Source organism: Eleutherodactylus coqui, chromosome 3, assembly GCF_035609145.1.
Source record: "Eleutherodactylus coqui strain aEleCoq1 chromosome 3, aEleCoq1.hap1, whole genome shotgun sequence".
NCBI lineage: Eukaryota > Metazoa > Chordata > Amphibia > Anura > Eleutherodactylidae > Eleutherodactylus > Eleutherodactylus coqui.
Window position 1 is genome coordinate 275,579,224 of NC_089839.1, and position 17,298 is coordinate 275,596,521.

The 17,298-nt window shown below is 45.2% G+C and overlaps 1 protein-coding gene across 1 annotated transcript; it reads right to left on the bottom strand.

Annotated features, from left to right (window-relative positions):
* Positions 1-3,738: 3,738 nt before the first annotated feature.
* Positions 3,739-16,804, bottom strand: ARPC5 (actin related protein 2/3 complex subunit 5). Its single transcript, XM_066597459.1, has 4 exons — positions 16,550-16,804; positions 11,732-11,807; positions 9,419-9,595; positions 3,739-5,968 (listed from the first exon to the last, which is right to left on the bottom strand). Exons 1-4 carry the CDS (start codon positions 16,774-16,776, stop codon positions 5,906-5,908), a joined length of 543 nt encoding a protein of 180 aa, XP_066453556.1. The 5' UTR covers positions 16,777-16,804; the 3' UTR covers positions 3,739-5,905.
* Between the last annotated feature and the right edge of the window lie 494 nt (positions 16,805-17,298).

Genomic DNA, 17,298 nt, shown 5'->3' on the forward strand with positions numbered 1-17,298 from the left:
CAACACCCCAGTATATATTTTCGCCAATATGCCACCCATGTCAATGGATGAGAAAACGTTAATTAAGATCCGGATTTGATCGCGGCTTTTCTCCTATCATGTGATTTTTGGCCACGATCCGGCAAGAGTACAAAAACATATACGATCATGTAAAAAAAAAAAGTCATCATCTTTATAGTCTCTGTAGGTCCAATAGGATGTATTAAAATCCCACTGCTGAGAATGAGCCAGTTTTAGTATCAGCCGTGGCCGAAACTACCAGGATAGCAAGTAGAGTAGTTGCTATGGTGCCCAACTGCTCAGAGGGCCAATCTGTACCCCAACATAAGATGCAGTGAGTGAGGATTATGGATGATAAAGCAAAATATGAAAAACTGAATTGATCACCATTCCATGATGCACTATATAGCCCCATGGTCACTTGTTATGCCCCTGCTGTACTATCCCGCTTCTGTAGCACAACTTGCATTATTCTTTACCTGTGACATGTTTCCTGTATTGTGATGGCATTACATGTATTTCACCTTTCTTCTTTACAAGACTCCTGTGCCAACATAGTGTTCATTATCCCCATACATTACTATTTAATTCCTGTTCTGTGACTGCACTGAGCAGTTATTCTTGCATTGACATCATTGTGTGCATTAACCCTTTACCATCATACCTTTGTGCAAACTTGAGACAGTTCTAGTACATGAGCATCTGTGATCCTTAAAAATTATTTGGCACAATTTAGTAGGGTTTCTATTATATGTGTGGTCATTTTAGCACAAAACTGTGTGGATACATGTTAACCTAGGTGAAGAAAGCTCCTCTAGTAGAGTCATGGGGCCCTTCTCCCTGCGCTCCCCTACTACACATCTGCACCACTTCACCTCAAGAGGCCAGCATCAGGAGCAGCCCTGGGATGGTCAGATACATGGCCCAGGGCAACCAGGTCCTAAGGAAACTCTCCGTGCAGTCTTCCCTTATGGCGGACAGCTTCTCGAACATCATCATTCTGGAGATTCGGTCCATATGGAGAGATGGCGATAGCCACTGGGATGCCTCATCACCATACAAATACATTGTGAGAGCTTGTGCTGTTGGTTACTATAGCCTGTTGGTTTGTCCACCAGGAGGCAAGCCGATGGGATAAGGGGGAATGTTTTACCCAGGACTCTAAATATCAGGTGGGCCACCTGTCTCCAAAGGGCCTTCACTGTTGGCACGTCCACCATATATATGAGAGAGACACTGTACCCAAAGCTCCACAGCCTTGTCCCGTAACTTTTAAATGTATCCTGTTCTACACCAGCATGGTACACTCCATATGATTAGCCTCTGCAAAAAGTCAATGCGAAATGCAATGGTAAGCAGCTACTCCCTCTTAAATGGATGATGCTTAAGTGGTGTCTATCCATATTTTGTACCATCACAACCTCCTCTGACATTACAGCGAGCCAACACCCTGCTGGAAACTGCTATTGCATTAGCCCTTGCAGCAGTAAGCATGGCACTTTTTTTTTCAGTGTTTTGTTTCCAGGTTCTGTAACTTGGGTCTGACTGCTTCCAATCTGTGTCCACTTCTATACCAACTTTAGGACTTGTCACTTCCAATCTGTCTAAAATAATCCTTCAAGTTTAACCCTTTCCAATCCAGTGTCGGACCTTGTCCACCACTGTGATTTCCCTGCATAGCTGTGATGTTGGGCGAGGTCCATCACCCGTTTCTAATGCTGTGCAGGACAGAGCTCCGATGTCGGAGGCTGTTCTGCATATGTATATTACCCAATGCAGGACAGCGCTCCATTGGAGCACTGTCACGCATAGTGTAACATACATATGCATAACAGCCTCCGACATCTGAGCTCTATCCTGTATAGTGTAACATACATATGCATAACAGCCTCCGACATCTGAGCTCTATCCTGTATAGTGTAACATACATATGCATAACAGCCTCCGACATTGGAGCTCTATCCTGTATAGTGTAACATACATATGCAGAACAGCCTCCGACATCGGAGCTCTGTCCTGTATAGTGTAACATACATATGCAGAACAGCCTCCGACATCGGAGCTCTGTCCTGTATAGTGTAACATACATATGCAGAACAGCCTCCGACATCGGAGCTCTGTCCTGTATAGTGTAACATACATATGCAGAACAGCCTCCGACATTGGAGCTCTGTCCTGTATAGTGTAACATACATATGCAGAACAGCCTCCGACATCGGAGCTCTATCCTGTATAGTGTAACATACATATGCAGAACAGCCTCCGACATTGGAGCTCTGTCCTGTATAGTGTAACATACATATGCAGAACAGCCCCCGACATCGGAGCTCTGTCCTGTATAGTGTAACATACATATGCAGAACAGCCCCCGACATCGGAGCTCTGTCCTGTATAGTGTAACATACATATGGAGAACAGCCTCCGACATCGGAGCTCTATCCTGTATAGTGTAACATACATATGCAGAACAGCCTCCGACATCGGAGCTCTATCCTGTATAGTGTAACATACATATGCAGAACAGCCTCCGACATTGGAGCTCTGTCCTGTATAGTGTAACATACATATGCAGAACAGCCTCCGACATTGGAGCTCTGTCCTGTATAGTGTAACATACATATGCAGAACAGCCTCCGACATTGGAGCTCTGTCCTGTATAGTGTAACATACATATGCAGAACAGCCTCCGACATCGGAGCTCTATCCTGTATAGTGTAACATACATATGCATAACAGCCTCCGACATCGGAGCTCTATCCTGTATAGTGTAACATACATATGCAGAACAGCCTCCGACATTGGAGCTCTGTCCTGTATAGTGTAACATACATATGGAGAACAGCCTCCGACATCGGAGCTCTGTCCTGTATAGTATAACATACATATGCAGAACAGCCTCCGACATCAGCGCTCTATCCTGTATAGTGTAACATACATATGCAGAACAGCCTCCGACATCGGAGCTCTATCCTGTATAGTGTAACATACATATGCAGAACAGCCTCCGACATTGGAGCTCTGTCCTGTATAGTGTAACATACATATGCAGAACAGCCTCCGACATCGGAGCTCTATCCTGTATAGTGTAACATACATATGGAGAACAGCCTCCGACATCGGAGCTCTGTCCTGTATAGTATAACATACATATGCAGAACAGCCTCCGACATCAGCGCTCTATCCTGTATAGTATAACATACATATGCAGAATAGTCTCTGACATCAGAGCTCTGTCCTGTATAGTGTAACATACATATGCAGAACAGCCCCCGACATCAGAGCTCTGTCCTGCATAGCGTTAGAAACCTATGCTACACATATTATATGCAGTTAAAAGATTGCACTTCATAACAGATAGTGATTAGAGAAATTAGAAATGAAGAGTCTTATTATATAAATATAATATCAATATACATTTACAGGATTATTACAAATGATCTTCCCGATGTGAAACGCTCATCGCTTACGTTTAATTTTCAAAAAATTGCTAACAGCACAATTTTATGTGTTTGTTGAGCAATCCCAAGAAAACCACGACACACTTTCCCCACCCAAAATAAATAAGAGCTGGGGACTGTGTGGGTGGCAGGGAAATTGGATTGGAAAGTGTTAATAGCTGCGCATAAAGACATTCATTCAGACCCAGGAACGGAGTCTGTCCTGCTTTTCTGCATCTGAACAGTTATTTTATCTTCTGGTGAACGTAATGTTTAATAAAGAAAAAAATACACAACGCAGTTAATCCAAATCAATATTTAATTTGTAAAAAAAAAAAAAAACACTAAACAAAAAAACATAGCAAAGATTAATTCCGTCAGTGCTTCAGGTCCTTCAATGCAAGTGTCAACATTAAAAGGCCCCTCTAGCAAATATTGGATTAAGGCTTCAACCCCTTGTTGGGTATTGTGGTTGCAAGGTGCTTTCTAGCTTGGTAGCCGTCTGCTGATCCATGAAATTGCTGGGCTGGTCCCATCGTATTGTCTGCTCTGCAGAGGAAGTGGGATCTGAACCACCCATATTAACTACATGGATCCCTGTGCCAGCATCAGTCATTAAGCCTTTCAACCATGAGCCTGTCAAGAGAGAGGCAGAGACCATAATGCCAACTCTGCCCTTGGGTACTTTCCGATTGTCAAAAAACACCAACTTGTGAGGTTTCTTTGCACAATGCAAAGCTATTTATATAAAATCCTTTTTGCAGAAAGCTGCAGGGTGCCATCGCTTTGGGCCCTTCACCTGACCCAGCATTTAGCCTGAGTATTACAAGTGCTATCTGGTTGAATGAGCATTATGGTCCATACCAGTGACCAACAGCTGGAATGACAAAGCCTAGCCCTTTAGTATATGGTACTTTTGTACGTTTTAGGTTTCTGGGTAAATTCTGTTAGGTTTACATGTTAAAAAGAAATATGTAGAACAGTACTTTCTATAAAGCTGCCTTCCTGAAGTTAGATTTAAAAGGGTTATCCACTACTAGATGTTTTTGCGCAGGATCAGATAGCTCCGAACATCGTGCAGTGGCCCGGGTTGGTACTGCAGGTTGAATCAAATTCATCTCAGTAGGACTGAGCCTGCAGTACCAGCCCAGGCCACTGTGCAATGTACAGAGCTGTCTGCTTCCTGCAGCAAAACAGCTATAAGCAAGACAACCCCTTCAAATCAAAGTATTAAAATCAGCTACCAAGCAGTTCTAAAAGGTAGTCTGTGGACGTAGCCAAGACAGACTTAAAGTGCCAATACCCTTTATATTACAAGAATGTTCTAACCAAGCTGGCATCACTGGGAAAATATCCACAAAGGCCACCGTTAGCATTTCTACTATATTTTGACATGGTTTACAAAAAGATTGCATGGACTCATTTTTTCCCCTCCACTTTTCCTTTGCACTAGCAATGATAAATATCCCCATGACTCAAAAACACTTAATGATTTGAGGTTCACGTGATCATCTCACGCTAAGGGTGAAGTCACACGAACGTATATCGGCTCGGTTTTCACGCCGAGCCGATATACGTTGTCCTCGTGTGCGGGGGGAGGATGGAAGAGCCAAGTGCAGGAACTGAGCTCCCGGGAGACGGGAGCTCAGTTCCTGCTCCTGGCTCTTCCATCCTCCCCCCCTGCACACAAGGACAACGTATATCGGCTCGGCGTAAAAACCGAGCCGATATACGTTCGTGTGACTTCACCCTAAAGGTTAGCTCACCAAATAGGGGCAGGTGAAGGGCACTCTGATGTAGTTCTGCAGACCTCACATTTGTTGGTTAAGGAAAAGCAACCCAAGAAGCCACAGCAGCAGAGAAAGATCAATTTACTATATAATTTATCCCTTTATACACCTAGGACCTGAGGGAGTTAATGGTAACGAAATCCGGACCCCTGCCAGCGTGAAGCTGGACTGAGCCTAGATCGGTCTCTGGACACTGTTCCATAATATAAAAGCCTTAGATAGCAAAAACGCCACTCCTGAGAGAATCATCCTAATGGTGTGGAAGGTGTGGCAGCAGCAGGAGGGATGGAGGAACAGGGGGTCAGCGAGCTTCAGCAAGCCAAGCTGGAAGGATTAGCCCTGACAAAATAAATGAGGTTATAAGGCGCAATACCATTCAGCTCGGAGCAGAGAGCACTGCAACCTGTAGAAACGGGAAGGGTGATGACTATTCAACAGAGCCCAGCTCAAGGAGGGCAGGGTACGCTGATAATTTAACACTCATGAGCACTGCACTCACTGCACACTCTCACATGTTCTGCGTACTTCAAAAACTGTATAAAAAATGAAAGCGGAAGAAGAAAGGAGGATAGAAATGTGGGCAACAACAAAGTAATGGATGGGCGGCTACAGCAAGGCTGCAGCTCAGAGTTTTGGTCTTGGCACCAGTTCTTCCATCGATCACAACCAGCCGAACATTCAAACGGTCTTCCTGGCAGTCAGTACCCGGACTATAGAGCCCACGCCACCTACTGCCAAAGCCTGTGGAGGAGACAAACAGATAAAGTCAGAGAGGGGCTACATAGGCATTTCACCAGCAGTACCATTAATATATTCGGGAATTTGGCTTCAGGTGGGAGTGGAGCACAAAGAAAAAGCTAAACTTAGTATTGAACTACGTTAAGGGCTATGGACATCTTAGGGGGCATTTATTTCACTTAAATGCGTGTAATTTGGGCAGACGATCATTTTTGCAATAGGGGTAAATTAAAAGTGTTGCACCATTTGCCTTCTGCAGCTTCTACATATCGCTGTAAGTAGAGACTGCAGTCCGAGGGCCCTTTTACACGGAATAATTACATTTAGTTTATTGCTAGATTTTTCAAAACTGAACAATAATCGTTCAGTGTAAACAATGCCGGCGACTAATGATAATTTGTTCACTTATTAGCTGTTTGGTTTATGAAGGCATAAAAATCAAATGACGATCGGTCCATGTGAACAGGCAGTTGATCATCTATGAAAGACTGCCTGTTTACTGTGAATGGAGGTGGGCTGGCGGAAGCGATTACCGCCTCCATTTACTAAATGATTATTGCTCCTGTTTGAAAGCAGAGGAGCGACCGCCATCAGGATGACTCTTGGGTGCTTAAGCACCTGACAATCGTCCCGTGTAAAAGTACCCCAAGTCTCTATAAGAGATCTGTCTGTAAAGATGGACTGGCGCCTTAGTCTCCCCACCGCTCTCCCCTCTCGTATCTGCTTATCCTTATTGTGGACATAAATTAGCCAATAACAAGTGCGGGAGAGAAGAGGTAAAATTAAAAACAGAAGCTCTAGTTCACTGTGTTTTTTTAAGGATCTAGGTACAGATCTGCCAAGAAAGAACAACTTCCATCAGTTTTTTCCATTTTAATGTCCCTTTAGTCTTTTTTCCTTCTGCGCATGCTCATTCAAAAATGGATCTGTTAAACATTAAAAAATTGGAAACCTTTCCGTTCCGTTCACCCGCTGGTAAAACAGAAGAAAGGAAGGATTTTTTCTGTTCACTTTACATTTGTTTTGCCAGAAAAAAAAAGTGCTGCAGTCGGCGCTCATTTTTCTGTTTAAAATAAATAAAAACATGAAACTGAACCGAGCCTAGCTGAATATACCACTAAAATCAATGGGAAGTGACACAAATCAGCTGCTCCTTGGAGCAAAAAATACTGATGTGAGGCTGGAGAAGACAAAACGGTATTAAACCCCAATGCAAAAATAATCAGCAAAAATACATGCATTTAAGTGAAAGTATTTGCTCCACCAAAAGTATCCACAGCTCTTAAGTCTCTAAGTGCCATTTGGTGCATTTTTAACAGCATTTTTGCTTTACAGCAAGAAAATACTTTGAAGTTTATATTGCAAAATAAAACGCATCACAGAAAAACGGTCTTTGGGGCTTTCCTTTTTGGATTTCAAAAGCGCATGACGTTCTGGGTATGGTATTCCTACCAGTTTTTTCCATAGCCTATAAGACTTGAAAACCGACAGAAAGAAAACCTGCACATTTAAGCGTTATTAAAAATAAATAAATAAATTTGAAAAGAGACACCAAAGCGCACATTTAAAAATGCAGGAAAAAAGTTTGTATGAAGCATCCCTTATGCTGAAATCACCAAGAGAAGAATTCAAGATGTACTGCAACTTACTGCTTGCGAGAAGTAAAGGATGAAGCATGTAAGATTCAACATGTCCGGGACGCTGCTATACACAAAAGACAGTTGGCCTGTGGGTTCAGATGACTTTTCTCTTAGGAACATGGAGACCTTAACCCTTTCCAATCCACTGTCTGACGTCTAAAGACATTCTGATTGAAGGCTGTACAGCTCGGAAGACATCCGGCAGGGTATTCTTACTATAGATTACTGGTCGCTCTGTTGTCAGGGGCCTCTCCAGGATGTCCCATGCCGCAGTACTGGCTCTAGCCAGCAGATGGTGCCATTGTATAATGGCAGAAAGAGAAAGCCCCCTATGAAACCCTGAATCCAAAATTGGATTGCAACGGGTTAACACTGGCCTATACATATTAGATGAAAGCGGTCCGAACCCACAATGGCCAACCATCTAGTGAGTATGGCAGTGTCCTGACTTTCTTCCGACGGCAGATGTAAGGGAAGAAAAGGGTCAGGCATGTTGAATTTCAATATGTCCGATCCTTTTGTTCTTGCTGGAGATAAGCTAATAAGCCACTGCAAGATATCTGTCAGAAGCTTACTTCCCCCTCCTTACCAGGAGCACACACAGGGTTTGGGAGGAATAGCTGTTGGTCTACCGCTACCCAGTGTAAGGCCAGCGTATAAGTTTAAAGGATGTGTATCAGCTAGACATCCCCTGTCCCTATGACATACTAGGGTATTTAGATAGATGTGGGACCCTTCTATGAGCCAGAACAGAGTGCAGCTTTTTACATCTCTGGGGGTTAGAGAAGTTGGATAAATCGATCGTAATACCAGCTTTTATCTAAAAAGGGGTTTTTTTTGTGAGAGATTCCTTTCTGAACATTACACATAAGCATCGGTTTACATCACATTTGGGCCACAAGTTTCAGGTATAAAATCCCCAAAAAACTGCAAAATGGAAGATCTCAATGTGGGCCTTTTTAGATCAGCTAAAAAGGTACAAGTTTTCTATCTTAGGCCTCATGCCCACGACCATGACGGACTCCGCTAGCGAAATATCGCAGCGTTATTCTCGAGCCGGCGCGCATGCGCAGTACAGCGCATCACGCGCTGGCAGGTACGCGTAGTCACGCGATACTTCTGCTGTGCTACAGCATAAGTATAGCATGACAGCCAGCTTCCGCTGACTACAATGGTAGCCGGCCGCGCGTATTCCCGTGACAATTAGGACATGCCGCAGTTTCTTTCATGCTGCGGAATTCCGCAGCATGAACATTGAGCTGTTAGGTTCAATAGATCCTAATAGCTGCGGCATAAAGCAGCGGATTTCCGCCTCGTGAAACGCTGCATGAATCCGGCAGTGGGCATTAGCTCTAAGCTTCATTACTGGAATGATAATTCCTGGGCAGATGCTTCCCTGTATGCTGCACGTTCATGAACCATGACGCCCACGCCTGCTGGCGGGCAATGGGAATCCCAGGTCTGTTTTATGCCAAATTTACACATTGCAGTTTAATTTTTGCTAAAATCAGAAATGCATACAATAAGAAGTACTAAGTGAAGATACTTTTTATGTATCCATGGCGCTCATTTTTGGAACTATTTCTGGTTCTTGCTAAAAATAACTATATCTGCACCACGAAACACCAGCCTCCTATATATGATCATTCTGTCATATTCTCAACCTCCATTGCGTTATTCACTATACAAATTTTGCTATGACGGAAGCCATGGTACTAATTGTAATGAGCTTTTATTCCAAATATCAATGGATACGAAAACTGATCTATAGCCATAACCAAACCCTACCATGTGGGGCTTAGTAAATGCTCACCTTCTCATGCCACTGCAGTAGAACAGCACTGCTGTTGTCAGACGGGCTCTCGAAGCCTTTGTAGATGTATTTCATTAACAGGTCCACACTGTTCTTATCCAGGGACTGGACAGCCTTCTCTATCTCATTGGCTTTAAAGGAGACCAGAACTTTCAGCACCAGACTCTCCGCTCGATCCTGTAAGAGGAGCACGAATATTGTTAAGATTATAAACTAACGGCTATGGAAATCTTTGTGCATGAAAAATCAATAAACATATCTACTAAGTATCTGTAGAAAATAAATAATGCACTGATTTGGATTTTGCATTGAGTTTTCCTTTTCATGCATTTAGAAAGCATCATGCTTGGTTTTCAGGTTCTCCTACATTCAGGTTTCTTGCTAAGAGGCATTTCCAGCACTGATTAGCTGGTTCCTCTCATTAACCCCACACAAACTTAGCTCCAACTACTCTCCTCTTTCACAGGCTGTGTAGCATAACCACTCCCACTCAATACTACACAGCTATCTATCCTCTACCTCATCCTCTCTCAGAGTAGCTGCTGGTTCCACTCCTCCTCACTGCTGATAAGAACAGAAAATTACAAGCCTTCCGTAATATTTGCTTTCTCTACTCTCCGCTACCATCCCCATACAACCTTCTGTAATAGGTTAGTGGAAAAGGCAGCAAATGCATGTTCACAACAGGGAAGCAGGCTAAGGGAGGAGCTGAGAAACAACCCGTCCGTTTGTTCTGACAGAATTTGCTAAGATTTCAGTCCTCCAGTCAGGTCTGACTACTGGAACCCACTGATCCTAAGTAAGGGTTTCCTGAAGGTCCCTAAATAAATGCAGCAATGGTTGAGCATGCAAACCATCACTCCATCCATTCGGGGACCTTCAGGACACCAATTCTCACGATTGGTTGGGGAGTCCTAGAAGTCGAACTCTAACCAATCAGATAGAACAACCCCCCGAAAGGGATTTAAAACCTAGAAATAAATGAGAAAGACATGCAGGTGTCAGTCTGTTTGCTTCCGTAACTTGCAGAAAGTTATGCAGACTGGCAGAGAAAACAGGGTTACGTCTCTCTCCTGGTGCCCATCATCTCCGGTTTGGACCAATGAGGGTGCTTATCATGCCTGACTTTTCAGACAGGGCAGCCTAGACATACACCTACATGTGTTAAGGAAACCTGCAACTAAAACATACTAAGCTTACTGAGGCGATTAGGAAGGTGAACTAGAGGGCTAAACTGTACCCACTAAATGGCCTCCTTAGGTGCCAATCATGGGCTGGATGATAGCTTGCTAGAAAAGAGCCAAGAAGGATCACCTAACAGACTGATTGTGGCCTCGATGAGCCAGAGGAGACCAGGACCGTAGTTTGCTTCTTCTGGACCTTGATGGCTATTTAGTGGATATATTGTGCCCACTGATTCGCCCTTAGAACAGTATCATATATGCAAGGAACATAGAAGGCAGCTGTCCGTTCCCTATTCCTGTAACAGTAGCTGACAATGGAATGTCCAGAATGGCTTTTCCACCAACTTCATGTTTTAACTTTGGGTATCAAGTTGCAACATTAAGAATCTTCTTTATATGAAAAAATGCAATTTAAGTGAGATTTAAGTGAAGCCTCAGGAAAGGAAACCTTACTTCCAGCACAGCAGTGGCCTCCCACATGCATTCGCTTTCCATTAAAGGAGTTTTACAGCCCTATGAAATTTATTCTAAACTGTTTCCATGGTATAAACTAACAAAAGAGGCAATCCTCCCTTGTTGAGACTCCCCTGGTCCCCCATCGGTCTCCGATTATTGGGCTCTAGTGATGACATGGAATGCTGACACCTCACTGATGCAGCGATGAAGTGTCAACGCTACTGAGGTCAGTCAGTGATTGGCTGCCGAGTCCACAAGTCATGTCATTATTACATCGCTGGAGCACGTTCAATAGGGACCAGCGGGGAAACAATGGCACAGGATGAATAGGGCAAGTATTAACACTTTTGTTAGTTTATACCACTGTTACGTGAGCACTCAATTTCGGAAAAGGTGTATTATCAAAGGTCCCCCCCCCCCAATGTGACTTGTAGGCCAGATTCGGATGAACGTATTGTCACACATCCGTAATAAGGATGCGTTATAGATGACATTGCAAGCGTACTGCGTTTTAACAATATGGCTGTGAAAGATACGGCCAGGAAAGTAAGATACATATTCACATTAGTCCCGTATCACAATACGCAAAAACAGACCGTTATAATATGCTCCTCTGAAAGCAGCCTTATGGTACATCTACCTGCTGTCCCCCAATACATGGCTGTGACCTTACCTTAGCCGACTGATTCTTTGTGTTAATGGGTGGATTCTTCAGAACAGCCTGCAGAGCGCCCATCATGTTCCCTGTGCTCAGGGGTTAAGGGAATCACAACCACCAATGATTTCATGGAAACTGCCCTAGTAAAGGGTACTCTGGGATTTACAAAAATAACTAATTTCCTAACATAGACTGTCCTCATCTCAAGGACTATGGCTGCAAAGGAGAAGAATAACTTAAATATCTGCAATACTCTATGTACATATCGACAAATGGGGCACATAGCACACATTCTACTCCTCTAACATCAATGTTTAATACCAATCAGTCCTACGGGGTTATTTAAAGAAAATGGTGTAAAAGTAAAGCAGATTTAGTCATACATGAATTTATATACAGCAGCCAGAATGGAAGGAAAAGATAGAACTCTTCAAGTTTTTATTGCACCTTAATGATGTTCGATGTGGGTGATATTGGTGACATCAGACGACCTAAAGCATACGTCGGGATGTGTCTGAGATGAACTGGACTACTGACTTGACATTTGCTGTGTCACCAATGGCACCCACATCAAACATCTATAAAAGGTGCAATAAAAACTTGAAGAGTTCTTCTATCTTTTCATGTCATTCTGGCTGATGTTTGTCAATTCATGTAAGAATGAATTCACTTTACTTTTGCACCTCTCTCTTTAGATCACTCTGCATTAGCAAGTTAAAGCACATCAAGAGAGCCATTTTGCAGCCATATTTATAGACGCCTGGAGAACCGCCTTTAATGCATGTACAGCGCATCCTGTCGATAGAACGCCCCTTAGCTGAATACCCTTTCAGGGACCATCACTCTTGGCTTATATTCAGGATATTATGAATCAATGCACTCAGCCTGAATATAGCTGTAGAGCGATCATTATCTCTAATAGCTATATCAGCAGCAGCCGTGATCATATATTTATCTTATTCAGCAACACATCTCTTATTAATAAGACATAGCGGCACTATAGGGCAGATACAGGGAACAGGGCTGAGGACCGCCAACCATCAGGTCACCTGTTCATGCGAAGAGAACATCTAAGGAGGAGCCATAAGCCCTTGAAGAATACACCAGGGGGACTCGCATTATTTTACAGCACAGAGAAATCCACCACAGAATCTGCATGCCTCTTATGCACATTAGGATGCAGAATTGCTGCAGAATAGAAATTTTCAGTAATTCTGTGGCAAATCTGCTTCCAAATCCACGTGTAAGATATGCAAATTTTGTGAAGGATTTGTCCATGCCATAAAAAAATTAATTGACATTTTCCAATCCACTTTCTATCCTGGTTTTCCTAGGGGGCTTACTCTTTTTCTGCCATTAGACAATGGCGCTATCTGCTGGCTAAAGCCAGTACTGCATGAGGTGACTCGTTGGATAGGCTCCGACAGTAGAGAGGCTGGCAATATACAGTAAGAGAACCCTGACGGATGTCTTCTAACATCAGAGCTGTACAGCCTTAAATCATAATGTCTTCAGAGGTCAGACAGTGGATTGGAAAGGGTTAAAAAAAAAAAAATGTGAGAATCTCTAAGATAAGACAAAAAACTAAAAATGAGGTCAAGTTCCCAACCAGTATGTTAAAAAGTTTGTACCAGAATTAACTTCTATCAACAATCAATAGCATGAATCAACAATCTCATCGCTGAAACCCCCAACCAATCCAAAGAATTAGGCCCGTGCCCCCCTCGTTCCGTCACTGTGGGGTCGCTACTTCCAATCACAGTAACTTGATTAAATGGAACGCTGGCCGCGCATGTGAAGGCGCCACTCCATCCATGTCAATGGCATTGACGGAAAAAAGTTGAGCGCTTGTACTCTGCTTTCTCCAGCAGTCCCACTGCAATTGAACGCAGCAGCACCGCACACGGGCGCCCATCTCTCCATTCAATCACTTCCTCACAGCGGGGGTACAGAGTCTGCACTGAGGAGAATGGGGGAAATGGGACCCTTGTTTCTGAGATTGGTGGGGTTCTTACCACTGAGACCCCCACTGATCAGCCTTTTATCACCTATCTTATAGACAGCTGCGTGAAGTTAATTCTGGTGCAACCCCATTAAACTGCATTCCAGCAACGCCCTGACAGCCGGTAGCATCGCCGCTTCCATCGAAAGCAATGGGAGAAACGCTGCGATCCTCTGCTGCGGCTGTAACAGGCACGCCGGAGGATCACTGCATCCCCAAAGTGATGGGAGGCTGTTCTGTTATGGAAACGCCTCGCACTGATGGGGAATTCACAACCTTGGGTCACCGAAAATTACCCGGGCACCACCCTCTTACCAAAACTGTCTTAAAAAACCCTGAAAAACTGTCTTTGTTGCCCATAGCAGCCAATCACAGCGGAGTTTTCATTTTACCTCAGCAGTGAAATCTGCGCTGTGATTGGTTATTATGGGCCACAAAGCCCGATTTGCTTTCAGACAGCTTTCATAAGAGTATGGTGCCGGGCTACTTTTCCGCGGCCCGCCCTGTATTAAGACCAGCGTATAAAGCGATTGTCTAAATAAGTTCCCCCACTGACTTCAGGCAGTGAATAGTCAATAAGCATGGCCTGCATTTCCACATTCCCTGCGTCTCTACTTCCTGCATTCCTGAATGGCAAGCAAGATACAGCTTGTATCCCTCCAGCCGGGCTGAACGCCGTGTACTTACTGATAACACGCAGCGAGATGTGGTATAATCTAGGTGTGTATACAGCGCCGCGCCAAACACTCCCCGTGCAGCGTAAAGGTCACAGCACTCAGTCTGTACACTCCCTAGAGAGTAAGGGCGCTTTTACACGCAACGACTATCAGTCGGAACTCCACGATCCAGCGAGAAGTGGAACCAGCCTTCTTTAGTGTAAATGCATGCGGTGACTGAATGAGAATTCGTTCGCTTCCCGTTCGCCAATCTGTTTATGTACGCAAAAAACTGAACGATGGATCGTTCCATGTAAACGAGCCGTTGGCTACTTATGAATGGCTGCCTGTTTGCGGTGAGGTGATCCCCGGCCGCTCCGCATCCACTCACTCAGCGACGCTCAGACATATGTAAAAGCAAAGGAACGACTATCGCTGGGACGACCTGTCAGGCATCTGTGTAAATGCACCCCTTAGGGAGCGTTCACACGGCGTCTATTACTACACGGCGGGATTCGGTCTGTCACCACTATGATGGCATCAGTCACAGTCATTAGTGAAACAGACACTGCGTTGGCGCCGTTCGTTTCCGTTATAACAAATCGACTGCTCTATACTACAATTACAACGGAATTGAACAGAACCCTCGTTAAAGTGAAGGTTCCGTTCAGGGATCCCGCTGCTGTGACGTAACCTTTAAACGGAATCCCGCAGCACAGTAAAAAAAAAAAACGCCGTGTGAACGCTCCTTTATGGACCCCAAGCACTTTGATATACACTATTATCACCACGATGCTTCAAGGGGGAAAACATACAGGGCGGGCCACAGAAAAGTAGCCCGACACCACAGAAAATTTGTCTGTCGCCTATAGCAACCAATCACAGCTTATACTGCTGAAGTTAAATGAAAGCTGCACTGTGATTGGTTGCTAGGGGCAAACACACACGGTTTCTTTTAGACTGCTTTCATGAGAGTTTTATGTAAATGAGGCAAATTAAAATTATTTCAAGATCTCTGCTTTCTGTCAATGAATGGGGACATTCTTGCTTGCATCCAGAGACTTCTCACAGCTGCAAGTCTGCTACACTTGCATGCAAGCTTTGGCCAGGTTCGCATCTGAGCTGGATCCTCTGTTCGGAGGTTCCGTCGCAGATCCGGCGCTGCATGCATCGCTTTCTCTTACAGTAAAATGCCGGGCAGCTGAGCGGAAACCGAATGGACCCCATTATAATCCGTTCAGCTCCGTCATAAGACAGATCCCTTCATCAGGTGGATTCCCCCCCGAGCAGAGCAGGAAAAAACGGAAACCCCATCGCAGATGTGAACCCCCCCCCCCCCCCACGCCGTGATCTGAGCAGCCCGTACTCCTGACTGACACATTTACCTGCACTGACACATTGTAGCAAATGATCAGGAGAGACCTGCGCTGCTGATGAAGGGCTGTCTAGACGGGATATAATAGTATCATCAGTCTCAGCCATCCGCTAGACTGGAGAAATTGCGCTGATTGCTCACACTGACGCTCACATTTGTGAAGCCCCGCCATTTTTTTCTAGCATCTGTTTAGTCGTTTGTTGCACGACTTACCCAAAAAAAAAAAAAAAACCTGCACGGAGAAAAAAAAATAGCGGTAGGTACAATCTGCGATAGCGTTCGGCTCAAGGAGGACACCCCAATAAGACATAAGCTGGGGTCCTCCTAGTGCGACAACCCCACACATTAACCAGAAACCCCGCGAATGATGAATGAAATGACATTGAAACAAGCGCCGAAGTCAAATCTATGGCCGCCACTAGCTTGTATGACACCCCTCCAGGAGCAGGATGTGCAGAAGCAGAAGTAGAGGAGCCGCATGCAAGTTCCTCTTTACCCCTCTAATATATATATATATACACACATAATATACACACACACACACACATAATATACACACACACACACAATATACACACACACACACACTATATAATCTCCCTGCTTTCACGCAGCCCACCAGGACTAATCCAATGCAGCAGAGGAGAATGTAATTCATTTGTTGCTTCTCCCTTCTGCTTCACCTGCACGAGTTTTGCTACATGACAAACCCAGCTCTACTACATCCAGCACGCCGCTGAGCACCGCCGCATCTGCACAGCCGCCGAGCTCCCCTGCAGTTAGCGCCGGGCGCAGCGCACACAGGTACAGAAGGATATCCCCGGATAGCGCCGTCCACCTCCCCCTCGTCCGGTCCTTGCTGTCCTTCTCCCGCCTCCTCCTCGTCCACGAACTTGTTCTCATCGTACTCGTCCACATCCACCTTGCGGAACCGCGCGGACACCGTGTTCTTCGCCATCTGTACCGGAGCACCGGGCGGCGGCGGTAGCAGCAGCAGCAGCAGGGAGCGGCCGGGCTCAGTGCGCATGCGCAGCGGCTTCCGCTCTGACCGCCGGCTTCCTGTACTGACTGTGTGGAGCTGACAGCAGGGAGGAGGGGAGGCCGTCAGCGGGCAGGGCGGGAGTGACGTGGGGCTCGTGTGTGAGCAGAGGTGTCTGCGGTCCTCGGACGGGACCCTCGGGGGGCTGCTGACGTGGGGGGGACCTGTCAGCCCCTTAAAGGGGTCTTCTCAGTGGCATTTTTTTTTTAGCCCACTTCATCTATGAGAAGGGAAAGGGTTTGTGTGAAAACCTTTATTACGCCAAGCCTTGCCCTTCGCGCCTAATGTCCGCAGGCGGGTTTGATTTGCGGAAGATCCGCGGTTCAAGCCGCCCGTAGGGGGCGCCCGCACCACAGCTAACACCTGTGCTGTGATTATCTCGCGACAGTATTGCGATCGCCAGTGGGAAGGAGCCCTTCGGCGGCGCTCACACGGTGCTGGGGATATCGCTCTCCTCCATTCGGGGACAGGGAAGCGGTACACCCACGGACTAGCAGCTCGGTCGCTGGA

What these genes read in the sequence shown, in the direction of transcription:
- ARPC5 (XM_066597459.1), bottom strand. Translation starts at nt 16,776, where the DNA reads ATGCGCACTGAGCCCGGCCGCTCCCTGCTGCTGCTGCTGCTACCGCCG. An exon ending in CAAAGAATCAGTCGGCTAAG is followed by an intron (nt 9,596 to 11,731) that starts GTAAGGTCACAG and finishes CTCCTCTTACAG; the next exon opens with GATCGAGCGGAGAGTCTGGT. An exon ending in TACTGCAGTGGCATGAGAAG is followed by an intron (nt 5,969 to 9,418) that starts GTGAGCATTTAC and finishes TCTCCTCCACAG; the next exon opens with GCTTTGGCAGTAGGTGGCGT.